Source organism: Terrapene carolina, unplaced genomic scaffold, assembly GCF_002925995.2.
Source record: "Terrapene carolina triunguis isolate 2854851 unplaced genomic scaffold, T_m_triunguis-2.0 Scaffold89, whole genome shotgun sequence".
NCBI classification, from domain to species: Eukaryota; Metazoa; Chordata; order Testudines; family Emydidae; genus Terrapene; species Terrapene triunguis.
In genome coordinates this window covers 9,681,015-9,708,801 of record NW_020664440.1, presented here as the reverse complement: position 1 = coordinate 9,708,801, position 27,787 = coordinate 9,681,015, and the positions used below count along the sequence as shown (strand labels likewise).

The window sequence follows — 27,787 nt, the reverse complement described above, 5'->3', positions numbered from 1 at the left end:
ACATTTTATCTTCAACAAGAAGGCTGTCACCACCACTTTTGTAAATAAATTTAGATATGAAATTTTACAAAAGCTATTTTGCAGTCCTGAAGAAGAACTGAACAAACTTATTCTTCAGTTGTGCAACTAAGTTATTGACAGTTAGATTGTCAGCTCTTCATTACATGGATAATTTTATTCTACATTTGGAGAACACTTAGGGTCAGCAATCCCAATTATTATTCCCATTATAGTAGGCCTAGGAGCCCTATGCATGGACCAGGACCCCATTGTGCCAGATGCAGTACAAACAGAACACAAAAAAAAGTTCCTGTCCCAAGGAGCTCACCATGTTTTAGCCAGGGCTATATAGTAAAAGTCCTGGATAGGTCACGGGCCGTGAATTTTTGTTTATTGCCCATGACCTGTCCGTGACTTTTACTAAAAGTACCCATGACTAAAATGTAACCTTAATAATGAGATAGCTTTGCAGATGTTTACAGGAAGCACCTCCCATGGGTGTTGGGTAGCATAGGAGAAAGCATGCATATGCTTGTTTGAAATTTTAAACGAGTGGGCAGTGGAAGCTGGCATCATGGCTCAATCAGAGGTGAGCATCAACTGCCAGACAGTGAACGAGATGATAGATAGGGCGGGAGTTCACGGTGAAGGGTCGTGAATACAATCAACTTATGTTTGATGTTAAATGAGATTGCAGCCAGTAGAGGGATTCAAAGAGGGGGGTGACAGCATCAAAGCAATAGACTAGGAAAATGATCTTTGCAGTACAATTCTGAATAGATATGAGCAGGGCAATGTTTCATTTGTCAGAGCGAAGGATATTGCAGTAATCAAGGTGTGAAATGAGAGCCTAGACGAGAGTTTCAGCTGTGCGAGTAGATAACAAAGGCCATATCTTATAGATGTGGTCCAGAAAGAATTGGCAAGATATTAGGTATAGCCTGGATGTGAGGGCCTAGAGCGAGAGTGAAAGGCAGAATGGTGGTGTTGTCCACAGCGTTCAAGAAATGAGGTAGGTGGGAGGGTTTGCAGGGAGTGGGGAGATTAAGGGCTCTGTTTTCTTCCAGGTGCTTCTTACCACTAATAAATAATATGGAACATAACACTGATTATTTTTGTCCATATTTAATTCATATAGCCATCTACAATAATTATAATGTAATTCATGTGGAAAATTAAAACAGAAGAATCATTCTAGCACCTGTGTAAGAAACCACTTCTGAGGAATATTTAGAGTTTAAAGAATTAATATACATTCAAACCAACCTAGACAACCTAGCTTCTAGAAACGGCACACAATTTCTTTTATTCAAATTAAGAATTTATATGAGTCTTATAGACTTCAATTTAAAATGGAGCAAGGCCCTATATAATAAGGGAGTAAATGTTTTTCTATTTGTGTTGAGCTGGGATATATTAATCTTTTACTTCCAAATGGCCACCTTGGTGTGAACAGTATTTTTGCCTTCACCTTTTTGCCTAACACAAGATACTATCTATTCAGCCCTCCTCCAGGCTACAAAATCTGACAAGGTATTGACGGTAAGATAGGACTATGGCTAAAAGACTAGAATTGTGCTAACCTAAAAGATGTGCATACTATAACTATTCTCTTATATAGTTACTGGTCTTAAGTGTCTCTTTAGAATAGACTTAAGTTACATGCTTCCATATTAATTTGTGAAAGGAGAACTTTACAACAAATCAGACACTTTTTTGGTGCCTTAACTCATCTGTCTCCCACACTTGTCGGTGCTTAAAGATTCAGATGTAAAACATGTTTATGAAAGTCGTTTTCAAACTTACACGATTCTTTTAAACAACTTTTATAGAGAATCTTTTGAAGTGCAATTTACCATATAACTTCAATCTAAATTTGATGCCAATGAGAATAATTTCTATGTATTGGAGCTTGCCAAAAAACTATAAAAGGATGGATTCTGAATAAGCTTCTCTACATTGATCACTACATAGAACCTGCACTGCAAAGAAAAGTTTGGGGGCTTTTCACAACACAGCACATCCTCAGCAGTGCAGGTAGAATTGTGAAACTGATTAATATAATGTTATCTTAATACACTGCAATCTACTCCTACTGGTGTGGTTTATAGGATTCTGGATAGTTGATGAAGCCACATTTAGCCTTCTTCAGCTGGAAAAAGGATTCCACATAATCTTCAAGGACAAAAGGGAAATTAAGACAAAGTAAATATAGTACTAAAGAGGGCGGGGGCCTGAAGAGGGGAGAATATAATTCAAGCTCCCCTCCCAAAGAGATTCAGATATGAGGGATTGGTCTTTTTAAAATATATGATTAGGGGCAAAAAATGGAGGTGCAACAACATTCGAAGTTTGAAATAATGTGTGGTTCTTTTATTTAAAATATAACAGGGGGGCTAAACTGGGTTTAAAAGTGAGTGACATACCTTGAAAAGACACTTTACCCCTCACTCCCTCATTCCCCCCCCCCCCAAAAAAAGGGAGGATGGAAACTTAACTAGACAAGAAAAAAAGATGGGATTGAGAAAGACCCATCCCAAAAACATGAGGGCAGAGATAAACGGGCAGAAATAAGGGAAAAAACAGAAAATCCCAAAATGACAAGGCATAGATAAACTGAACAGAATAATTGTGTTTACCACTCTAATTAGCTACATAATACGAAAGCAAAAGTATATTATTTCCAATGTATTATATTTTTAGCTTTTTTTTAAAAAAAGTTTAACCCTCAATGCTAGCATCATCAGATTCTGCAAAACTATAACCATGACAGACTCAAGGAGACAGAAGATTTCAGAATAAATAGTAAATGTTTATAATAAGTGAGCAAATCTCAGAACTCAGACGGAAGAGACCCACTAAATCACCTCCATGCCAGTGCTGGATTACACTTTATACAACATTAGCCCATGAAAGTAGATTCCAATATTGCACTAAAGATTTCACAGATCCATTAAGATTTTTCCCCTTACTTCCAACCTAGGTTAGTTTCCTCTTACTCATTTTCATTCAATTTATTATTTCTTCCTAAATACTACTACTTATCCTTTCACACAATATCATTGGTTCTCAATTATTTGTAGACAGATATCAGATCCATGTGGTCTAATATGTACTGTCTAGTATGAAGGTTTATAGTGGAAGTCTACTGCCATGAGGGTTGAAAACAGTGTCCTGTGTCATTTTAAAATACCTGAAACCACAGAAAATATTGGTACCACCTGGGCATATGGGAATCACATTTTCAAAGCACAAGGCAGAAATTATCCCTACAAGTTGAATCTGAAATCTACTTGATTTTAGTTTATTTTTAAGTTACTTTAATACACTGCACCGCTCCAGGCTATAATGCTGATTTCAGTTTTAACAGCATCTTCCATCCAAGATCTCAAAACATTTGACAAAATACCTGTCAAGCAGAAAGTAGTGTTCCCATTTTACAGCCTGAAGAACAAGCAAAGCTAAGTAATTGGTCCAAGAGGCACGCAGGTCATTGGTACAACTAGGAATAGAACCTAAATTTCCTGATCGCTAATACTATGATTTAAACACTAGACAATGCTGGAATTTAGATAATCCTGTTGAAGAGCTGCCATTTTGAACTTTATGGAGCCGTTTTTCCAGGTAGTGGTACCCTTGGAGAGTACTCCTGCAATAGACTGATAAGGACCAACAGCAACTCTGTTAATTCCACAGAGCAGACGAGACACATGATAACATCACACGCTATGCTCTTAGAATCCCTGTTCTCATTTTAAACATCTATAGGATCTTGCAGAATTTTGGATGAAACAGGAGCAGATAGTGGAAAGCATGTTCAAGATGAAATTATACAGCTCACAGCTGCTTGGTAATGGAGGAAAATTCAGTCTTTTAGGATACTACTAATTTTCATGTCCATAAAATCATCAAGAATTCTCACTTCATTTACCGGGATCAAGATTTTTCTGTTTAGCAATCTTGGCTGAGATGGAGAGAGAAGTTGATCTTTTGGACCAAAGAGAACTTTATCTTCTCCAGATTTAACTGGACTTCTTCCCTTCCAAATTGCACCATTCAGAGTCTATTCTTTTCCAGATATTTCCCCTCTGATTAACCTGTTCACTACGCTTTCTCCATAGGTGCCATATTCAGATTAAGCTGCAGAAGAAAGATGATTTTATGTACCAAGAAATGCCAAGTCTTGGCCCAGGAAAAACAGCCTCCAGCAGCTACAAATTCTTTTCCACTGAGCTGTTGCAGGCTTACAGAACTGAGCCAGAAGTGGAAGCCCCTTTGAAGTGGAGCCCTGTGTAAAGAAAGATCAATCGCTATAAAAGCCATAGACAAGACATCCCCAGATTCCCTCAAATCTTCCTAGGAGTATCTCACTACCAAAACTGTTAGGCTGAAGGGAGAAGGAGGAAAAGCAACCAAAAATTCTGGCATAGAGGCAGAGTTGGGCTGTTGATGAATGCAGTAACCCATTCTTGACAGCAGAGGGGGATAGCAACTAGCTGTAACAAAAAAGACAAGAGAAGTCACCAATAGATAGGATTAGAGGCAGAAAGCCTGTCATTCCCAGACTGTTGGGAACAGTGGTTTCTCATGTGGGCATTGAAAGAGAAGCCATTTATCTAGATAGCAATGCTACAAACAAAATAAGTTCCTTGTTTAGAAGAACTGCTGAACACACAACTTCGCTGAATCTTTTTTAAAAAGATTTTATCACCTCACTCAAGCCTAACTTGTTTAATAGCTTTACCAGCAGGTGCAGCTAAAGCACAAACTTCACTTTCATGGTCTAACTTACAAGTTTGAGGGTGTGAATTTGGTTCTCTTAGATACCAACACTGAACATAGAAGAATTTTCACATGCAATCAACCAGCTGAGTCAATTGCATACATACACTTGATTTGTAGATCAAATTAATTCAACTGTGGAATTTACATGCACAAGTTAGACATACAATTTGCATACCTAAAGTTTGAAAGTTAGACCCTTAAAATCCATCTATTTACAAGAGACAATCAAAGAAGGCAGGCTGTTTGATATGTCTGTGAAGTTTATTATTTTTCAAGAGCTCAAACACTCATTTGTCATATTTAGAAAAGATCAATGCATGCCAATAGTTCAGCACCTGAAGCATTCCTGTAAGAAGTCAGCATAGTAATCAAAGGGGAAAAAATGGGGATGAGCTGATTTCAGTTTCAAGTAGTAAAGCAACATTGTAGTGTGTCAAAAATACGTTGAGAATACCCTCTTCAAACTAAAATACAAGACCTCTAAATATAACTATTTGCTACAATGTGAGGAGGAGAGGGGGGAAGAGTTTGTGAACCAACAGAATTTTTCTCCTTGAGGAACAGCAGAGTTTGAACAGAAAGCTTCCACCAACCAGCAGCTGAATGGAAATAAAAACAGAAAATGCTTTTATGTATGAAGTTCTTACATAAAGAATAATTTAGAAAGAAACCCTGCACATCCAGTTCTGTGAATAAACAACTGAGGAATCTGCATGGAAAGGACAGTACTCTCAGGACAATGCACCCACTGAATTTGCTTACAAGAACTTGCCACTGACATATGATCAGGATCTACACACTGTAAGGAAGTAGTTTTCCCCAAATGCAAGTTCAGGTAAATAAGGTACCACAAGTTTTTTCCTGACACTGAGAATTTATAGGTTTCGGAGTGGTAACCGTGTTAGTCTGTATCAGCAAAAACAGGAGTACTTGTGGCACTTTAGAGACTAACACATTTATTTGGGCATAAGCTTTCATGTGCTAAAACCCACTTCATAGGATGCATGCAGTGGAAAATACAGTAGGAAGATATATATATACACAGAGAACATGAAAAAATGGGTGTTGCCATACCAACTATAACAAGACTAATCAATTAAGGTGGGCTATTATCAGCAGGAGAAAAAAAAACTTTTGTAGTGATAATCAGGATGGCTCATTTCAAAACAGTTGACAAGAAGGTGTGAGTAACAGTAGGGGGAAAATTAGCATGGGGAAAATAGTTTTTACTTTGTGTAATGACCCCATCAGCTCCCAGTCTTTATTCAAGCCTAATTTAATGGTGTCCAGTTTGCAAATTAATTCCAATCCTGCAGTTTCTCGTTGAAGTCTGGTTTCGAAGTTTTTTTTGTTGGAGAATTGCGACTTTTAGGGCTGTAATTGAGTGACCAGGGAGGTTGAAGTGTTCTCCGACAGGTTTTTGAATGTCATAATTCTTGACATCTGATTTGTGTCCGTTTTTTCATTTGCATAGAGACTGTCTGGTTTGGCCAATGTACATGGCAGAGGGGCATTGCTGGCACATGATGGCATATATCACATAGGTAGATATGCAGGTGAACGAGCCTCTGATGGTGTGACTGATGTGATTAGGTCCTATGATGGTGTCCCTTGAATAGATATGTGGACAGAGTTGGCAACGGGCTTTGTTGCAAGGATAGGTTCCTGGGTTAGTGTTTTTGTTGTGTGGTTGCTGGTGAGTATTTGCTTCAGGTTGGGGGGCTGTCTGTAAGCGAGGACTGGCCTGTCTCCCAAAATCTGAGAGAGCGAGGGATCGTCCTTCAAGGTAGGTTGTAGATCCTTGATGATGCACTGGAGAGGTTGTAGTTGGGGGCTGAAAGTGATGGCTAGTGGCGTTCTGTTACTTTCTTTGTTGGGCCTGTCCTGGAGTAGGTGACTCCTGGGTATTCTTCTGGCTCTGTCAATCTGTTTCTTCACTTCAGCAGGTGGGTATTGTAGTTTTAAGAATGCTTGATAGAGATCCTGTAGGTGTTTGTCTCTGTCTGAGGGATTGCAGCAAATGCTGTTGTATCTTAGAGCTTGGCTGTAGACAATGGATTGCGTGATGTGGTATGGCAACACCCATTTTTTCATGGTGTGTGTGTGTGTGTGTGTGTGTGTGTGTGTGTTTGTTTTATATATATCTTCCCGTATTTTTCACTGCATGCATCCGATGAAGTGAGTTTTAACCCACGAAAGCTTATGCCCAAATAAATTTGTTAGTCTCTAAGGTGCCACAAGTACTCCTTGTTCTTTTTGAGAATTTATACTAGCAACTTATCAAGAACCCTGGATGGCAGTTTATTTACATGTGTAACTATATAATGTTTTAAATCACATTCCTATGAGTATTCCACAAATACTGTACAAATACTTTCAGAATCAATACTCGGAGTGAAAAAAAAATCAACTGGCCTTAAATATTTGTTGCTGTCCAGAATGTTCTAGTTTTGATAGGCTGAATTATTACTTTTTAAAAAATACCCAAATTCTACACATTTCTAAAATGCTCGAATAGCTTGGTCATCCTCTATCAATATATCTAATGCCAATGACAGCATAGCAAGAACAAAAGTTAATCCCCAGATATGATGCAAGTATGTAACAAGCAGCATTTCTGTCAATAATAATGGCTAATGCAACCCAAGGATTGAAACACTGAAGTATTAAAATGGTACAGCAATATAAACAAACATGGAAACAACTATTCTTTAATGCAGTGAAATGTTACAGGGGGTTCTTGGGGAAAAAATTCCCTAATGGCGGACAGAGCTGTCCCTAGGGACCCCGGGGCAGCATGGGACCAGCAGCCCGGAGCCCTTGGACTTCCAAGAGCTAAGCAGATCAAAGCAAGCCTATCTATCACACTGAGGAGATTTAAACTTCAAGACTCCTTATAAGAAATGGAAAGGGAGGTGGATATTTTTTGCTGTTTTTAAAATTAAATAGGCAGCTAGTATTTTTAAAATTATTATGAAGAACAAGTTTAAGCTTTGTTGTAACGTGTGTTGTTTGCCTGAACTGCTCAAGACCTGAATGTTTGTGTAGGAGGAACTCTGAGTTGGCTTCTTAAATACCTTCATGCTGTTTCACATCTGATACTCCTTGATGAAATATAGGAGACTTGTCTTATAACAGGCTTATACAAAGTGATACAAGCTACAAAAGTGAGATCTTGGAAGAGTGTTACCATTTTCATAATGTAATAAATACTGTAATTGCAAATAATAATGAATAATAAATAGTGTGTAATAAGCATGTCATAAAAACAAATTTTATATTTCCAAGATCACTGCTTTTATAATTTATGTGCAGGTAGAGGAGAAAATCCCTGGAAATATTCAGTTTTAGGAGGGGGTTCATGAGACTTGACATTTTAGTGAAAGGGGTTCACAGGTTGTTAAAGTTTGAGAACCACTGCTTTAATGTTATAGTGCACTTTGGTTTCTTAAACCAAGACTTTCCATTTCATGTTGCATTCAGCAAATCAAACAAGACACAATGTTCTAGTTTTAACAACTGTTAATCACTACTGCTACATAGCAACAGTAACCAAACGTATATTGCACTATGATTCTGGGAAGTATCATGCAGTAATAAAAAAAAAAAAAAAAAAAAAAAAAAAAACAAAAAACACAGTCTCTGACCTTACACTCTAACAACCAGACACAGATCACAAAGAAAACAGACATGAAGGGGAAGGAAAAACATTTAAAACAAACAAACAAAAAAAGTTATAGTGGATAGAGTGTAGATCAGAAGTGGGCAAACTACAGCCCACGGGCCACATCCGGCCCGCAGGACCCTCCTTCCCGGCCCCATAGCTCTTGGCCCAGGAGGCTAGCCCCCTCCCCCACAGCCTCAGCCTGCCCCGCCGCCAGCGCAACGCTCTGGGTGGCAAGATCCTGGGGCAGCACAGCTGCAGAGCCCGGGGTGACCCAGTGCTCTGAGCTGTGTGGTGGTGTGGCTGGCTCCGGCCAGGCGGCGCGGCTGTAGCGCCGCCAGCCACTGGTGCTCCAGGCAGTGCGTTAAGGGGACGGGGGGGTTGGATAGAGGGCAGGGGAGTTCGGGATGGTGGTCAGGGGTCGGGGGTGTGGATAGGGGTTGGGGCGGTCAGAGGACAGGGAACAGGGGGGGTTGAATGGGGGCAGGGGTCCGGGGGGGACAGTCAGGAATGAGAGGAGGGGTTGGATGGGGGTGGTGGTCAGGGGACAGGGAGTGGGGGGGATGGGGCAGGAGTCCCCCCGGGGGGGAGGGCTGGGCCACGCCTGGCTATTTGGGGAGGCACAGCCTCCCCTAACCGGCCCTCCATACAATTTCTGAAACCCGAGACAGCCCTCAGGCCAAAAACTTTGCCTGCCCCAGTGTAGATCATAGGTTGAAATTTTTAACTAGAGACTGAAGTAAATAAATACGGAAGTGGGCAGCACTAGAGTGGAAAGTCACTAATGTGAATCAAAGTAAAAGGTGGGATTTGAGAAGGAGAGGAGGTGGCTTGCACACAGAGACAGGAAATTCATTATAAGCAGGAACAGAATAAAAAGGGACAAAGGACGGAGGGTGAGGAATAGACAAAAGGCGCAAGAAGAAGAGTGGACAGAGATAAAGACATGAGATGGGAAACAAAAGGATGAGATGAGGGCAGAACTGTGTACAACGAAGGCAAGGAGTTTGACCCTTATGGGGAAAGACATAAGGAGCTGGGAACAATAACATGGTCAAAGCAGAACAGGAAGACGTGTTTTAATTGCTGAAAGTTGAATGTATTTGAGAGAGAGAAGAAAGTTAGCGAGGACAGAGGAAGAGATTATAATACTTCATAGGAAAGACCACGATAGCATGGAACTGGAAATAGAAAGGAAACAGTGAATTTTAGAAATGATATAAAAAGCACCAAGATTTGCTGAGAACCTGGATAAAAAAGGAAAGAAAGAAAAGGAGAAGTCAAAGGTAGCTAAGTTGCCATTACACTGCATGAAGATGAGTTGGGTTAAGGTGAACTGCTTCTTAGAAGTTGCACAAATTAGCCAACAGTTTCCTTGTCAAAGTTCCTTTAAGTTATACCAGTTCTATTTGAGGAATACTTTCCCAAACTAAGGAACACTGCTTGCCTTCCCCCATAGCTTGACATTGTCTGCTAAAGTTTTCATTCCTCTTGTTACCATGGCTTCATTACAGCAATGCATTATTAACAAGCCTTTCAAAGAACGTAAAGAAAACAGTAGTTCATTCAGCAGTCTGGTGCTATGTTTTGATTTAATGCAAGGACTATAAGCACATTAAGTTCTTTATGAAATACACTCACTTTTTAGTGCATTACCAAGTTGTGCAAGATCATACTGATACAAAAGCTTATCCTAGCCAATTAAACAGAAAATCCAAAGTTTCACTGTATACAGAAGAGCCCAATCATACTGTTCCTCCTACCTCTTTGGGAGTTTGGAAGGGAGAACAATGAAGTGGAAGACTCCCCTTTTTGCTCCACCACCCAGGTACTTGGAGGCCTTACACTTGTGGAAGTGGGAAAAGCATCTCTCCCCCTCTTCCTAGCCTTCTCCCCTATCTGTCATGGGAGCCCTTCTCCCTTCCCCCGGCTCCCTGACTACTGGGAAAGGGGGAAGCTTCTTTCATCTGTGCTCATTCAGTATCAGGCCATTTCCTACATTTCCTACCAGTGAATGCATTTTGCAGGCACCAGGTAAGTTTTACAATTATCTCACTAGCTTTTGGATTATCCTTCCTGGAATGATCAGACTTCACATTTTTGACCAGGAAAAACAAAACTATTTAATAAAAACCAAAAAATGTCAAAAAACCTCCTACACTGTGTTTAAACAAAGAACTTGGCACAAAATGAAGCATCCAAATGGCCTCTAAAAAGGCAGCATAAAAAACTAGAAAGGCAGAAAATCCTAGAATCCAAAGGATTTCAGAAGGGTACCCTAATGCTGGGATCTCTGGCAGACAGCAGACCAGAGATAGTTGTGCCAAAATATACACATACATACATAAATAAAATAGTGTACACTAACTGCAGCTGTCCTCAACAAAAAACACATCTGCCCGTTGGCGTGTTCCTGAAGATAACTATCCAAGACATATTTGAACACCCTACAGTCCTATGTACTTTTTTTTTTTTTTTTTTTTTTTTAAAAAGGGCAGCACACTGGAAAACATGGTAACAACACTGTAGTATCTGACACTACTATAAGGTTTGGTCTTGAGGTGCAGCAGCATGTTTTAACTGTGTTACAGCACTTGTCTTAACAGAACTGCAGCAAAGAATACAGTTAAAGCAGATTTCAGATCTGTCCACACTATAAGATTAACACCTTGTTTTAACCATGTAAGAGACTACTGTATAATAAACAGATCAACACAGTTTTCACACAGTAGATGGGAGATTTAATGTAGAATAAAACTGTAAACTTCAGTAATATATGTGGAATGGAAAGTCAGAATGATGTCTAAAGGAATCTGAACGGGGGGGGGAATTAAGATTTAGATCAGAGCAAATAATCTGAAGTGAAGGTACTGCAATTCTCTCAGTCTTTCTGGAATTGTGTCACAGAATAAAGGTCTAATTAAAAAAAAAAATCACATTATCCTGGGGAGCTGCTGAACTTCTGGAGAACTAGCCATGATCTTGTAGCATTAGAGTCTGGGGAGTCCTGGTGGATGGCAATCTTTAGATTTTGCTGAATTTAAGGAGTTCATTACCAAGTTACTTTAAATGTTAAGAGGACTCCATCTCTTCTGAAAAAAAGTCATAATACCAGAAAAAGCAAAACGAAAAGGGAAACAATGGACACCTACTACTGTATTTTGTGAACTTGAGACCATAGAGCAAAACAAAATTTTGTTTCAGATATAGGAAAGGAGGATTTTTATTCCCCCCCCCCCCAACACTAGCCCAGTGAACAGTAAAAAAACTAAAATTTGAAACACAGCTTTACTAAGAAAGTACAATCAAGCATTCCATTTCCAGCTAACCTAAAGAAAAAGAAGCTGTATTGTCTGAGAGGTTCATAAAAAATGAAACTTCAAAACCAGAGGACAAGCTGAAAACTAAAGTCAGAGAGGTGAAGGCTTCATTCAGTATACTTTTTGATGGGGGGGGGGGGTGCGGGGAGGAGAGAGAGCGTTCATTACGTTAATAGCTTTCCCCAAAGTTACTATTATTGCTGACTTTGAAGCAAACTGAATGCTGAGCATTTTATCTTCCATTTTCTTTTATTTCTGTGTGTGGGTTTGCTCAGTACACACTATGGCCTTTAAATACAATAACAAAGCAAAATAATCTAGTAAAGTTTTTAGCTCTTCCTTTCACTGTTTGTCATCCTCCTACCCCTTTGTATAGCACCCATAGTGGAGAAAGATATGCTTCTGAACACAGTACTTCCCCAGAGGTACTGGCAGTAGCAGCATGAAATGATCAATTCCACTCTCCTAGTGTTAGCAAATGTTGGGAAAGCACAGCTGAAATAGATTTATCACTAGGATTATCTAAAAATTCAGGATGAAGGAAAGAAATAAGACACTCTTGCAAACTTGCATCCAATTTAAACATCGGCTTTAGGAGCCATATTTTGCAGTATTCTTCCCTGGCCTTGATGCAAACAGTATCCAAACAGATAATTACCATTTACTATTTTTGGAAATGCCTTAACACCCACGTTTTTCTTATTTTTTTATTTATTTATTTTTTTGGGTAAAAGATAAGGATCACTGTGCACACAATCAGAAGTGTTTGGTGATGGGGCGGAAATGGAAGACATTTTTCCGATCGCCTCTGAATATCTAGGATGAAATCCTGTTGCCATTATAGTCAATGGCAAAACTCCCATTATTTCAGTGGAGCCAGAATTTCACTCCTGATACTTATATGTCATCCCTATGCTGCATCAAAGCTAGTGAATGAGCTAAGGAACCAGGAGAGAAAATTACTATCTGAAAGCTAATGTATTGCTGTACTAGGTAGAGATAACTAGTTAGCAATTTAGGGTGAGAAGAGAGTGTCATTATCAGTCTATAATAGATCTTATATTGTTTTTAAACTTAGATTCAAATATTTGAAATTTCTCAACTTTAAGAATTATTTAGTCTCCCTGGCTTTCTCCTGCACACTTGCTATTTTGATATACCAAAGCATTTCAATGCTTCTGGTTTGGAGACAGTGAAAATAGCAACATCAATGTACTGAGGATTAACATGGGAAATTCCCAACAATGATAATAGGATTTATGTATGAAGATCCCCTGTGCATCAATGAAAATTACATTCTTAAATGTTTTCAGCATGCAAACAAACCCTTAAGTTCTACAGGCTTAACAATAAAAGTTGTGAGCTAATGATAGCTGTAGGAGCATAAAGAAATCTATAGCACTGAATGTAACACTCGTGATTATGTATTTATTGGGGTGTTCTACTTGAGTCATAAAAAAGTATTTCTTACTATGTTAGCTAACACGAGCTGACACACACAAGGTAAAAATCTTAGTGAAGACAAGGCAGTTTGTAGTTTTAACACAAGTTAGAAGGACGAAATATGTGGACTATGGGCTGTCTAGGGTTTACCTGGACCTGCTAGCAGTGTGTAGTATTAACACAAGTTGAGTCTGCACTATGATTTTACCTCATGTTAACGAATAAATTAACACTTTTTTTCCCTTTAGTGAAGACAAAGTCTAAAGGGGAAAAACATGGAATTTCTCAACAATTCAGAAGACGTTCTTTTGGTTTGTTGACTATTTGTGTAAATAAAGTCCTTGTTTCTTTTTGGGCGTATGACACGTTAGATCCAGGCCTAAGGAATTAGGAATACACTCTGGCTGCATCTACACTGGCAAAATTGGCGATCATCAGTGCTGCTCCACTGGTCGTGAATTGCAGGTTCCATATTTGCCAGGAAAGGCAAGGCCTAGGTGTTAAGGGAGCTGACAACTTATAATGGTATTAAGAAAATGCCTTTGAATATCAAAAACCAAATTCTGATCTCTCACAAGGTTTATACTGGTGTAATTCCACTTACTTCAGTGAAGAACAGTAGTGCACACTGGAGGTAAACAAGATCTGAATTAGGGTTCAGACATTTTCAAACAAGAGTATATCTTTAGGTAATTTTACTAAGTAGGATGCATTACTTCAGCTATCCTTTATTCTTCTCCCTTTAAAATGCTAATGAAGGCTGACTGATTACAGAAATTTAACATTTTTGGTTATTAATTGCTAAATTGAATACACTGATATGTACACACAATGGCTTTGCAAAATCCCATTTACCTGTTCACGAAATGCAAACAGTAAGTTGTTCCAAGCAAGCATCACCAATCAACTTATGCAGACTGTAAGATACTTTTTTGTTTTAATCACTTTTCCAGTGCTGTTGTTACAATGGCAGGTCTGTGGTGGGAATGCCACTCCTGCTGAACTGAGGGAGCATAAGACCAAGTTGAGGAGATGCTGCAATACCCTCTGCTGAATCCTCTTTGTTCGAGACTCAATTACCTGGGCAAGGTCTGTTCCCTTCCCTAACATCTACTATCTGAGGTCTAGACCGGAACAGTCCTGCACTACCACCCTGCAGTCTTCTCTCGAGGCTTGCCTTGTTCAGCAATCCCTTCCTAAGGTCTACAGAGGGGAAGAGAGAAGAGAGCTGGCTTATCCCTCTTTAAGTAGGAGCAAGATAAACAACAGTTGTGCTCTCTGTAAGCATGATTTAGGATGGGACAGAACTCCCAGCCTGAACAAAGGATCTGGGAGAGTAGCACTCCAAGAGAAGTAGCCAGAAGCGAAGCCCCTATGGGAAGTTAAATTTAAGTCCCAACTGGGGAGGACAAAGGAGGTACTAAAGCAGCTGCTGCATCTTTGAAGAGCCAATATTGAGAGACAGAGGCCAGGTCCATACTAAAATGTTAGGTCAACCCAGCTACGTCACTCAGGCCTTGGCTACACTCGGGACTTCCCCTCGGAGAGGTGGAGTACATATGCGGCAGCACTGGGAATAGCTTGCAGTGCTGCAGGCTCTGATTACACTGGCGCTTTACAGCGCTGTACTCGCTGCGCTCGGGGGGGAGGGGGAGGGCGTTTTCACACCCCTGAGCGCAGCAAGTTGCAGCGCTGTACAGCACCAGTGTAGCCAAGGCCTCAGGAGTACGAAAAATCCACAGCCTTGAGCAACCTAGTTAAGCTAACCTAACACCTAGTATAAATAGTTCTTCTGTCATCCTAGCACTGTCCACTTAGCTACTGCCTCTCAGGGAAGTGGACTACCTATGCCAATGGCAGAACTCCTCCCATCAGCATAGGTAGTGTCTACACTGAAGTGCTTACAGCAGCTGTGCCCCTGTAACATTTCAAGTGTAGATAAGTCCAGAGTATAAGAAAAGAACCAATGAAGATACTGAGGGGAAAAAGAAACCGAATTAGTGGAGAGAGGGAACAGAACTAATGAAGCAAGGTTAATGAATGAATAGAAGGGGAAACTGAATAGGCCTGGGTCAGGGTGTGATTAAATTAGCTGGTGTATAGAGTGAATCAAAGGTAAGGTGGGGGGGTTGTCTGTGTGAGGCTATGGGTATGTCTACACTTGCAGAGGTTTGGCACTGTTAAGTTTCACCGGTGATAGGGAACCAGTGAAAGAAAAGCGCTGGTTTGTGTACTCACTTAATGCCTAAGGTGTCAGAGAGTGTTTACACTAGCAGCACTTCCATCGTAGATGAGAGCAGCGCTGTAGGGCAGGTATCCCACAGTGCAGCTCTCTCGATAGGTCTTGTAGGAAGGTGTAAGGTCTCCCGCGTAGTTGCTCTATGCAAGCAAATTATCCCCAAACGATGGTAACTATGTCGGTGGGACAGCATCTCCTGTTGACATAGCACTGTCCACATTGGCACTTTTGTCGGTGAAACTTACGTTGGTCAAGGGGTTGTTTTTTTTCCACACCTGACTGACAAACATTTTACCAACGAAAGTGCTAGTGTAGACAAAGCCTGAGAGAGGAACAGCTTTATGTTTGTAAGAAGAACAGCAATGGTGTGAAGTGAGCTTATAAAACCTGGTATTCACATAACAGAAAGTACATACAGTGGCATTGGAGAGAGTTGTATGTGACAGCATATGCTTGCACACATATTGATGTTACTGTTATTGTGTCCATTATTGCCTAGGCTGGAAAATTTTCTTGACACTTTAGCAAGGCTGATACACAATACATTCAATGTGGCATGTTAGCATTATTATGAGGAACTTGGAGTCTCCATTTCTTTTCTCAAAATGTTAATTCTGCATTAATGTATCTTTGACATTTAATTTCTGTGGGACAGATTCAGAAGTGCTTAACACCCAAATTCCACAATGTGAGCTACCGGATGTCTCTTTCCCTTCACTCCCAAAAATCACAAAACAAGAAAGACCCACACTAGTTCACATTTCTAGGAGACACCAGTAGTTTGTATACACCGTAATGATGCCTCCAAAGGGTACAGCACTGAAATTGCACTATTACTACACAGATAATCCTTGAAGCATAAGCATTGCATCAATAACTCCATAGCAGCCAGAGAGCCAATTTACCAGCTGGGAAGAGACGAATGGGAGAGTTCCTTCAGTCAACCCTCCTGTGCTCTGTAGGCCGGAGCGTACTTTGGGGTACTAATCCCAGAACCTCACAAACTGAATTGAGTGGAGGATGACTAACAACGCCAATTTTTAAAAAGGGCTCCAGAGGTGACCCCGGCAATTACAGGCATTTAAGCCTGACTTCAGTACCGGGAAAACTGGTTGAAACTATAATAAAGAACAATATTGTCAGACATATAGATGAACATAATTTGTTGAGGAAGCGTCAACATGGTTTTAGTAAAGGGAAATCATGCCTCACCAATATACTATAATTCTTTGAGGGGGTCAACAAGCATGTGGACCAAGGGGATCCAGTGGATAGTGTGTACTTAGATTTTCAGATAGTCTTTGACAAGGTCCCTCACCAAAAGTTCTTACACAAAGTAAGATGCCACGGGATAAGAGGGAAGGTGCTCTCATGGATTGGTAGCTGGTTAAAAGATAGGAAACAAAGGGTAGGTATAAATGGTCAGTTTTCAGAATAGAGAGAGGTAAATAGTGGTGTTCCCCAGGGGTCTGTTCTGGGACCGGTCCTATTCAACATATTCATAAATGATCGGGAAAAAGGGGTAAACAGTGAGGTGGCAAAATCTGCAGATGATACAAAACTATTCAAGATAGTTAAGACCCAGACAGACTGCAAAGAGCTACAGAAGGATCTCTCAAAACTGGGTGACAGGGCAACAAAATGGCAGATGAAATTTAATGTTGATAAATGCAAAGTAATGCACATTGGAAAGCATAATCCCAACTATACAAATAAAATGATGGGGTCTAAATTAGCTGTTACCACTTGTCATAACTATAAAGGGAAGGGTAACAGCTCTCCTGTGTACAGTACTATAAAATCCCTCCTGGCCAGAGACTCCAAAATCCTTTTACCTGTAAAGGGTTAAGAAGCTCAGGTAACCTGGCTGACACCTGACCCAAAGGACCAATAAGGGGACAAGATACTTTCAAATCTTGGGGAGGAGGGGGAGGCTTTTGTTTGTGCTCTTTGTTTTTGGGGGTTGTTCGCTCTTGGGACTAAGAGGGACCAGACATCAATCCAGGCTCTCCACATCTTTCTGAACAAGTCTCTCATATTTCAAACTTGTAAGTAAACAGCCAGGCAAGGCGTGTTAGTTTCCCTTTGTTTTCTCAACTTGTAAATGTACCTTTTGCTAGAGTGTTTATCTCTGTTTGCTGTACTTTGAACCTAAGGCTAGAGGGAGGGTCCTCTGAGCTCTTTAAGTTTGATTACCCTGTAAAGTTATTTTCCATCCTGATTTTACAGAGATGATTTTTACCTTTTTCTTTAATTAAAAGCCTTCTTTTTAAGAACCTGATTGATTTTCCTTGTTTTTAGATCCAAGAGGGTTGGATCTTGATCCACCAGGAGTTGGTGGGAGGAAGGAGTGGGGATGGTTAATTTCTCCTTGTTTTAAGATCCAAGGCGTTTGGATCTGTATTCACCAGGGAATTGGTGAAGAGTCTCTCAAGGCTACCCAGGGAAGGGAATTAGCTTTGGGAGTGGTGGCAGCAGACCAGATCTAAGCTGGTAGTTAAGCTTAGAAGTTTTCATGCAGGCCCCCACATTTGTACCCTAAAGTTCAAAGTGGGGAAGCAGCCTTGACACCACTCAAGAAAGATCTTGGGGTCATTGTAGATAGTTCTCTGAAAACATCCATTCAATGTGCAGCAGCAGTCAAAAAAGCGAACAGAATGCTGGGAATAATTAAGAAAGGGATAGATAATAGGACAGAAAATATCATGTTGCCTCTATATAAATCCATGATACGCCCACATCTTGAATACTGTGTGCAGATGTGCTCACCCCATTTCAAAATATATATATTGGAATTAGAAAAGGTTCAGAAAAGGGCAACAAAAATTATTAGGGGTATGGAACGGCTTGGCTTCCGTATGAGGAGAGATTGATAAAACTGGGACTTTTCAGCTTGGAAAAGAGACAGCTAAGGGGAGATATGATTGAGGTCTATAAAATCATGACTGGTGTAAAAAAAGTAGATAAGGAAGTATTGTTTACTACTTCTCATAGTAGAAGAACTAGGGGTCACCAAATAAAATTAATAGGCAACAGGTTTAAAACAAATAAAAGGAAGTATTTCTTCACACAATGCAGTCAACCTGTGGAACTCCTTGCCAGAGGATGTTGTGAAGGCCAAGACCATAACAGGGTTCAAAGAAGAACTAGATAAATTAATGGAGGATAGGTCCATCAGTGCCTATTAGCCAGGATGGACAGGAATAGTGTCCCTAGCCTCTCTTTGCCAGAAGCTGGGAATGAGCGACAGGGGATGGATCACTTGATGATTACCTGTTCTGTTCATTCCCTATAGGGCACTAGGCACTGGCCACTGTTGGAAGACAGGATACTAGGCTTGATGGACCTTTGGTTTGACCCAGTAGGACCATTCTTATGTTCTTATTGGATGGTCAAACATTCAGAAATAAGCCCATTTTGGTATGGGATCAAGGATGGATGATCCCCGAAGAAAATCAAGAAAGACTGACCATTTTAACTTCATTTTTAGAGTGTGCACATTAACAGTCACATGTACCGTATTTATTTGAAAGTGTTATATTGCACTTGGCACAGAATTTTTAAGTGGTAGTTAATTAGAAACTTGACTAAGCAAAAACATGCACTCTTTACTGAGAACTACCAATGTCCTCTGGCTGAAGTTTAAAAGTTTGCCTTTTTAGTCAGCTGAAGTAAAAAAATCAAGATAATAGAAAAAAATACTCTCTCTCCGGTAACTCAAACAGTTGAATGAATTTGCCTCTTATTTTTTCTACCAAAAGAAATCCAACTTTATTCTGAGACCAAACTTCTAACTTTTAGTATAAAATATGGAGATATACCTATCTCATAGAACTGGAAGGGACCCCGAAAGGTTATCGAGTCCAGCCCCCTGCCTTCACTAGCAGGACCAAGTACTGATTTTGCCCCAGATCCCTAAGTGGCGCCCTCAAGGATTGAACTCACAACCCTGGGTTTAATAGGCCAATGCTCAAACCACTGAGCTATCCCTCCCCCCCTGGAGCTTTTCAAAAAGTTACAAGTGAAAGTCAGATGATAAATGTGATCTTATCTATACTTACTACTGAAAGCTCTACACTAGCGTACCCATGTATAAAGCAAAGCAAATTTAAAGTAAAATAAAAACAAGAACATTGTTCATAAAAATAAGGTTTAAATTATAGCGGGGAAACCTTTGAAGTTAGAGTATATGTTGCTACAAAAATTTACATACACTGAAACACAAGAAAGGAATTTAGCATACAAAATGCCAAAATATATAGCTGAAATGCCAGAATGAAAATTAGAGGAACTTCTGTCCATAGTTATAGTTATTTTCATCATTAGACCAGTTTTATAACTGGCAACCCCTTTTTAAGCTCTGGTTCAACTAAAAAAAAAAAAAAAAAACACCACACAGAACTGATCGGAGTTCACAAAGGAAGTTTTAAAAGAGTTCAATTAAAAACTAAACACTTTCCACCAGCAAGAGTAAACAGAGAGATATTAAAATGGACCAAAATACTAATGAGGTTAAAAACGTGCCCCTTTCTGTATTGCCTTAGGGAGAATACAGATGCACAGAACATATGCTGGACATTTAGAGACCACTACATGCTAAACTCACTCCAAGGTATTTTTCAAATGCAGGCCGACCTGAGAAACTGAAAGGTTGACTCTTGGTAGCTTCCTATGTATTCAGTTAGATAGAAGTTGGGAAAACTTAGAAGACAAGAACATCTAGGAGGGAAAACCTGACTACAGAAACGAACCAACTATGCAGTCCACAGCCTAAAGTAAAAAAGTTAAAAACCAAAACTAGATAAACACAGAGTAATGTACTCAGAGGCACTTACAGTAAGCACTAGTGCAACCCCACCAATTCCTGGTCACAGGTCATGAATCATAGCTGTTCCCAAGCAGAGAAAAGGCCTAAACCTATTTTACAATTAATCACTCCTGCCCTGAGCCCAGATTTCTCCAGGTTTTGGTAGGATCTTAAGGATGCTAGAAACAAATAGGTAACTAATAAAACATCTGCATTATATCTTTTACAATAGGAAAAGCTATAGTTAAGACTGCAAAATTAAAGGTTACCTGAATTGGGAGCGGAGAGGAGAGGCCTAAAACAGAAGGGAGGGAAAAGATAATCTATGCTTTTTGGGGTGTATGAAGACATCCCGAAACTTTTTTAAAACGCTGCTTGTTTTTTCTACCTTAGAATTACCAGGAATGTCCAATCTTCTTTCCCTGTTTTTACATTTCCTCAAAGGACCCAAATAAATGGATTTGAAGCTCTTCTGCCATTAATTGAAGGGGCAGATAATTTAATCCTTAATTCAGAGACTCTTTCTTTCAACTGTTAGGCATTTGAATTAAGTGGCAATACTAAACACCCCCCTCCCCACACACACCTAGTTTTAAGTAGTTGTCAACAAAAATTGCTCAATTTATCAGATTTTACTTCCGCGATATTGGAAATGTCATAAATACTAGTTCTCCAGTCACCTAGAGAGACTTCCTGAAAAATAGTGTTTTTCTACATTACATTAGGGTTTGTGCAGCTCCACAAGTGATACAACTGGATTGTTTTTCTTTATAACTACTGAGTGATGTAGTTTAAGGCCTACAGAGTGGCAGAAAATAATTGTGCAACTTCACAGATCTCCAGGTAGGGTTTTTAGGCAGCAGAGTTGCTTTCTGCCGAAAACTGTTAGCTGAAAGATGTTTCACATGCACATTACAAATAAGATGGTACTAAGAAACAACTTGCAACCACCAGTTCTCAGACAGTGGGGGTTGGGCATAATTCTTGTTCAGTATACATCTCAAATTATAAGAAACCAACATTATTTTGCATAGCTCAATAGTGCTTGGTTAAAAATTCAGGCCACAATCTTTCAAACACTTAAGTATATACTTAACTTTGCTCACAGTAATAGCCCCATAGACTCCAATAAGTAAAGTTATGCATATGCTTGAGCCGGTGCAGGATCAGGCTTTTACTACAAGATGCTGCAACCAAGTTTAGCATTTGCACATTTATACCCAGGCTTCACAATGTACCTATAAGATTTTTATATACTAGCCCAATCCTACATACACCAAGTAATTTTACTCAGGTGAATAAGTCCCACTGAGTCAGATGGAACAATTCATGTAAGTTAGTGTTTGCAGGATTAAGACATAGGCTATTAAATGTGCAATCTATAGCACATCCATGCTCCTATGAGAACCTCAAGACCATTTTTTCTTGACATATTTCATTTTAATTTTCAAAGCCATACTAATTAAATTTAGTAACAGTTTACCTACCAGAAAGTACAGTTGCCACAGAAGGAAAAACCCTATTCTTTAAACCTTATTTTATAAAGTTTATATATAAAGTTTGGAAAGAAACATTATGAAAGCCCCAACGCTTCTACCTGAAAACTAGAGGCATAACGATAAACTGAGACAAGACAGAAAGCAAAATAGCCTCATGTTATATTATCTCATTTACCTCCTTCCCCACTAACACAAATCCTTTTTGTTCACTAGCTTATGTGTCATCAGGAATATGTACAACTCCACATAGCACTGGTAAAAGAAATGTTGCCAATATGCAGAATCTCCAACAGAGGACCCACCCTAAAGAGAGGGCCCTAATTATTTAAATAATTGTGTTCCTGATACTGAGGTTTAGCAATCCTTAGAACTAGTTTCATTTTGACAAACATTGCCTCTGAATATTTCAATATGCAATGGGTAAATAAATTTTGCAAAATATTAGACAAAGAAATAATGCAGATCTTGAGGTCTAATGGGAGCAGAATTAAATGTATGGTGAAGCCTGCATACATGTAGTTCCATATATTGACTTGTTTGTGTACAAAGGAAAACATTGGAGACTTGTTGAACTGTTACTAACAAATGTGAAACTATTAACAAACAGCCTAGAGCAACTGGAATATCTGAGTATTTAGAAAAATACAGAGGGATAACAAAAGAGAAAGAAACTACTGAGAATGTACAGGGCCATCATTTGTATAAAGTGTGAAAAATATTTGTATCTCAAACAATTTAGAGCCCGTTGCAGGATCAAGGCCTTTGTTTGTGTAACTGAGTACAAAGTTAATCCACATATTTCCCAAACAAAAAGCAAGCAAAAGTTAACAGTACAGAAACAGTTACATTGTATCACCTGGCTCTATCACAAGTGATTTCTTAAATATTTCCCCTGCAATCAATTTTAAAAATATTTTATAGTTTCCAAAACAGAAAGTAGATAGACAAGAAAACAAAAGCCTCTAAGAAAAGTTCAGACAAATATAAGCAATTAGCATATCTAAAGAGTAATTTTACACTTTATAAAAATAGAATTTCTCCTAAATTAAGACAGCATAAAGACTCATTAAGCAAAAATATCTGTATTACAGCTGTGCCTTTTTCTGCTAAACTGAAGCCTTTGATTCAAAGAGCAAAGTACATTTCAGAACTTCAGTTTTCCCTTCAAGGCCACAAATTCAAGCAGGAATAGCACACTACATTAAAAACAGATCTCTTGCAACTTAGACACATTATTAGAACAAAGACTCTGAATCAGTGATTCCTAATAAAACACTGTTATAGACATATATTCCTTTCTCAAGCCTGTACTCTGGCTGGACTAGGCCTCAAAAACAAGGAGGCAGCCTGGGAGCCAGAAAGAGAGCAACTCACCAGCAATGCACCCAGGGAAGCCTTTCTCCTTCCTGCCAAATAGTGAGACAACAAGGAAGTCACCCACTGCAGCACCAGAGATTATCCCTGACAAGGAGAGAGATATTCCAGCTCCTTTATAACTACAATACCCCTTCCAAGAAAAAACCAAATGGCCCCCACCCCAGTTAATGATGATCTATGAAAGAAAGTCTGGGGAAAGTGAAATGGGAGTAGTTGTGTGCAGACTGGGAAATGAGAACCTAATGAAATGCAGAGTAACAAGTTAGCTCCCATATGCCTCTTGTGCAAAGAGCGCCTAAATTATTTCCCCCATCCACATAAAAAGCAGCAACTGAATGTAAGAGAGCCTGTGAGTATGCTACACACAGCCTGCAAAAATTAATCTAAATTATGTCATTCACTTCTGTGAACCATGCTATCAGATATCACATTCAAAAGAGAGATCACAATACACATTAAACTTTTCCTCTTTCAGGCTATGAAAACTGATATGAGTATTATATAAAACGCAGAAAAAGCAACGGGCTCATTGTATTTAATAGGATCAATGAAACCTGACAGATGACCCTGAACATAAGGAGAAACTTCTCAATCAACATCAGACTAATGTGTACCAACTCTAAGTGTGAAAGGAAATAAACTGAACAAAACTCAAGAGGTCTTCAGCCATCAAGAACTGCAACTAGAACGAAGGAGAATATATTTAGCTCACCAAATCAACCTATATGCAAACAAAACTTGGGCATTATTCAATCTATCTCCGGGCCCAAAATTGAGAGAGTTCTTATAAAACCTCAACTGGGGAAGAGGAGGGGGGAGTGGGGAAGGGATCAGACTTACATTGTCTCTCCAGTCTTGGCAACATGACAAAGAAACTGATCCAGTACTGGACACACTTCCTTCTTCCCCCTCTTCTCAAAATCTGCAGGTAAAAAGGGGTGGGGGAGGAGAAAATCCCAATCAACATTAATGGACTTGGTCTGTAAGCAGCTTTTCCAAGTCCCAGTGTGCTGGGAAGCAGAGCCACCCCCTTCCACCCCACTCGAGCCGCAGCCTTAGGGCCCTGCGAGCCTCTTACTGCTTCTGAGGAGGGAACCGTCTACATCGGAATGGCAGTAAGTCACTCGAAGTTGATTTGCAACTTCTCTGGAGCGGCTACAGCCACGAGAGAGAGGCTGATGGACTCCGGCTGCGTCCAGGGAGGCAGGACGAGGCTAGCACGAACGGGGCTGGGGAGAGAAAGGGCAGGGGTGAGAGGGGGGGCGGGCACACGGGAGGAGCGGGGGCACTCGGCTCCGGCAGGGCGGGGAGGGGGGGGAAGATCAGCGGGAGGAGGGGGAGGAAAAGCAGGAGGGCCCTACCCCCCAGCAGCCCCCCTGAAGCCCAGGACATCTCCTGGGAGGGGGAAAGGGCATCTCCCCTCCCCCATGTCCCAGAGGGCTCTGCCTCCCGTGGGCGGGGAGAGAGGGGGCTTTCCTCTCCACCGCCTGCCCCAAGGGGGCCATGGCCTCCCTCAGCGCAGGGACCCACCCGCAGGGGGTCCTGCCGCCCCCCAGTGAGGAGAGCTCGCTCGCCCCCTTCCCGCGTGGGGACCCCCCCCCCAGCCCGGCCACCACCTTTCAGCGCCTCCTGCAGCCTCTCGACGTCCATGGTCCGCCGCTGCCCCCTCTCTGCGCTGCTCCCGCCTCCTGCCCCCCGCCCCGCACAGGAAACAGGCACCGGCAGCGGCACAAACACACACCGCGGCGGGCTTAGCAAGCCTCCAACATGGCGCCCGGGCCGTCACCGTGCGCGCCCCCGACGGCTCGCCCCCTCCCACCGGGGGCGGGAGCGCGCGGGGGGGCGGGGCCCAGGCTGCTACCGCCTGGCTGTCTGAGAGACAGACTGGCGGGAGTGGGGGGGCGAGGGGGTTGCGCTAGGCGGGGGCCGGCGGCTGTGGCCAGGCTTGGGATAGGGGGCCCTGCCCTCCCCCCACCTGCCACACTCAGATTGGGGGGCTTCCCAACCCCCCCACACATACACCTTCCACACTCTGACTGGGGGGCTTCCCAACCTGCCCCCCCACCTGCTACACTCAGATTGGGGGGCTTCCCAACCCCCCCCCACCTGCCACACTCTGACTGGGGGCTACCCAACCCACACACACCTTCCACATTCAGATTGGGGGGCTTCCCAAGCTGCCCCCCGCCACACTCAGATTCGGGGGCTTCCCAACCCGCCTCCCTCACCTGCAACACTCAGATTGGGGGGCTTCCCAACCCTCCCCCCCCACACACACGCACACACCTTCCACACTCTGACTGGGGGCCTCCCAACCCCCCCACAACAATGTATTAAAGTCAATGGGACTACTCACATGCCTAAAATTAAGCACACGTAGTAATTTGCAAAATCAGGACATTAGATTGAACATCATCAAATAGGACTTTTGTTGGGAAGTTTAAGTGAAATGACAGCCTCTGCTAAGGGAGAAAACAGACCCATGCACTGAATACAGATACTGAAGAAGTGTGATGGACTTCTAAAAGCAGTTTCAGAAATGTCTTTTCAATATGTATTCTTATAATGGTCCATACATTTCCCTACACAAAAACCCACAGAGGACAAACACCACAACTCTGCAAGTGTGGTGGTAAAATCTGTACAATCTTCCCCATGCTTCCCTGGACTGGGTCCCAGAATCAGCAGGGGTGTAAACTGGCCTATGAACAAGCCCTAAAATTGAAGCAGAGAGGCCTGGGATTCATGGGAATCTGAGCCCCCAGATCTGCAGATTTTAACCAGCCAGCCAGCTGCACACACAGAAACTTGTCTACTGTGAACACTTCTGTAGAATTGAGGCACCCATGGTGATTATTCCTAGAAGGAAATGGAAATGCCCATAAAAATGAAGTTGTAAATAAAGTAGCCAAATATTGCAGTCAACTGTTATTCTAGGCATGTGAGCTGGCACATCTGCTGTAATTTACTATTAGGTAAAATCCTGAATAGACCTGGATCATCTCCCATGCTCTACCCCAGATCTGCATATGCAGGGACGTGTGCATATAGCTTTCCCTCTTCTCATACAAAAAGGGACAAGCGGGAATCAGCAGCCTCTGTGGCACCATCCTTCCTCCTCCCACCACCAACTTTTCCTGCAAGTCCAGAGTATGCATAGCATGAGATGGAGATTTGACAGCCCACGAGGAAGAGTGGGAGGGCCAGAGCATGGCTGGTGATGACATACATTGTCCACCCTCCAGCCCCAGCAAGATTTCCTGGAAAAGATAATACAGCCTCAGGTTGTATTATCCTTTCTGTATAGTCCAATCCAGAGTCCTTAGTAGAACAACTCCAATAGAGCTGCATTGCAAGGAAGCTGGGGGGGTGGCATAGGAGATTATGCAGGTTTGTGTACAGTCTTTTCTCTGGATAAGGGGAAAACCAATAATTCTGACAACAATACAGGGTGCTCTGGCTGGGGACTACTGTCCCCTGAGCTCCCCTGTGTGAGTTTTGGCATGGGGCAGGGATGATCCAGTTCCTAGAATCTAACGATGTCCTCAGGCATGTTTTTTCTATAAAGCAGAGAACCACAACCCTTATTTTAGAACTTCATGGGTTCTAGAACTGAGAACCTTGTAGATCTTTTGGACCGTAGAGTACTAATTAATAGTACGAATAATGCTACTTAGCGCTTCATATTTACAACATGCTGTACAAACCAGCTATTTTGTGATGCAATGTAAAAAATATGCTTAGTTTAAACACACTGTATAAAAAGAATTCTAAATGTTTTGTAAACTCTCTAAAATATTTTTAAACCCATAGAAGTATCTCAGATTTAACACTTTGGAGTTCTCCCTGGCTGAATCTGGATACTTGGTAATAACCCAAAGGCAGTAGTTGAACTGTAAACATTTTACAAAATAATGTTATTTTTCATGCCATCAGTCAATCCTCAATTTTAAAAAGAAAAACAGCATTGCTCCCTGAACTCAATTTCAAGAGAAAAACAGCATTAATGAGAATAATAGTACTTAGGATTTACATACTGCAGCATTTTTCATTTTCAATGTATTTTCCACACAAGTAATTCTAGCATCCTTTAAGTATCATTCGCTCCATTATACACATAAGCAAACTGAGAAAAAGAAGCTGTGATTTGCTCAAGCCATTGAGGGAATCTGTGTCTGAACTGGAATTAGAATTCTGGAGTTCCTGTACTATGCCCATACTACTCCCTCAGGAGATCTATAGTGGAAAGTTGAGTGGCAGTGAAAGGAGGAAGGAATGCTCCCACTGGGAAAATCATTACTGGTTTTGTTCCTGCTAAGTTGGCCACCCCATATTGTTAAAAATTTTCATTACTGGTGGTTTTTCTCTTGTAGCATTTGTTGCCATCTGCCACTAGTTTTGTGCATGGGGGAACATGAAGGTGGAGCAGGGGTCTGCGCTATAGCAAACTGTCCATCAAGCTGCAGTTAGTTCAAGTGGCTCATTGCCATGGTTGTGGGGAAATCATTACACTGAAAAGCTTTACAAATTAAAGCTATATTTATTTGCTTTTATCTTAGGTCAATATTCTGCTCTCTAGTTCATTGATATTCTCAACCAGTAATATCACTGGGAGCTCCACATGTCGAACTAGTGCAAAATCTGTCATAACGG

The 27,787-nt window shown here is 41.1% G+C and overlaps 1 protein-coding gene across 2 annotated transcripts in view; it reads right to left on the bottom strand.

Moving 5' to 3' along the window:
* PPP4R2 (protein phosphatase 4 regulatory subunit 2) overlaps window positions 1-24,895 on the bottom strand; it is a 40,819-nt gene extending 15,924 nt beyond the window's left edge. The window contains exons 1-3 of one of the 2 annotated variants that reach the window (XM_024198374.2): window positions 24,751-24,895; window positions 24,213-24,363; window positions 23,975-24,056 (exon numbers count right to left, since the gene is read on the bottom strand). In XM_024198374.2, coding sequence (XP_024054142.1) covers window positions 23,975-23,976 — 2 coding nt within the window. In that variant the 5' untranslated portion in view covers window positions 23,977-24,056; window positions 24,213-24,363; window positions 24,751-24,895. The remainder of the gene's footprint in view (window positions 1-23,974; window positions 24,057-24,212; window positions 24,364-24,750) is intronic. The other variant, XM_024198373.2, reaches the window with a different exon arrangement.
* Between the last annotated feature and the right edge of the window lie 2,892 nt (window positions 24,896-27,787).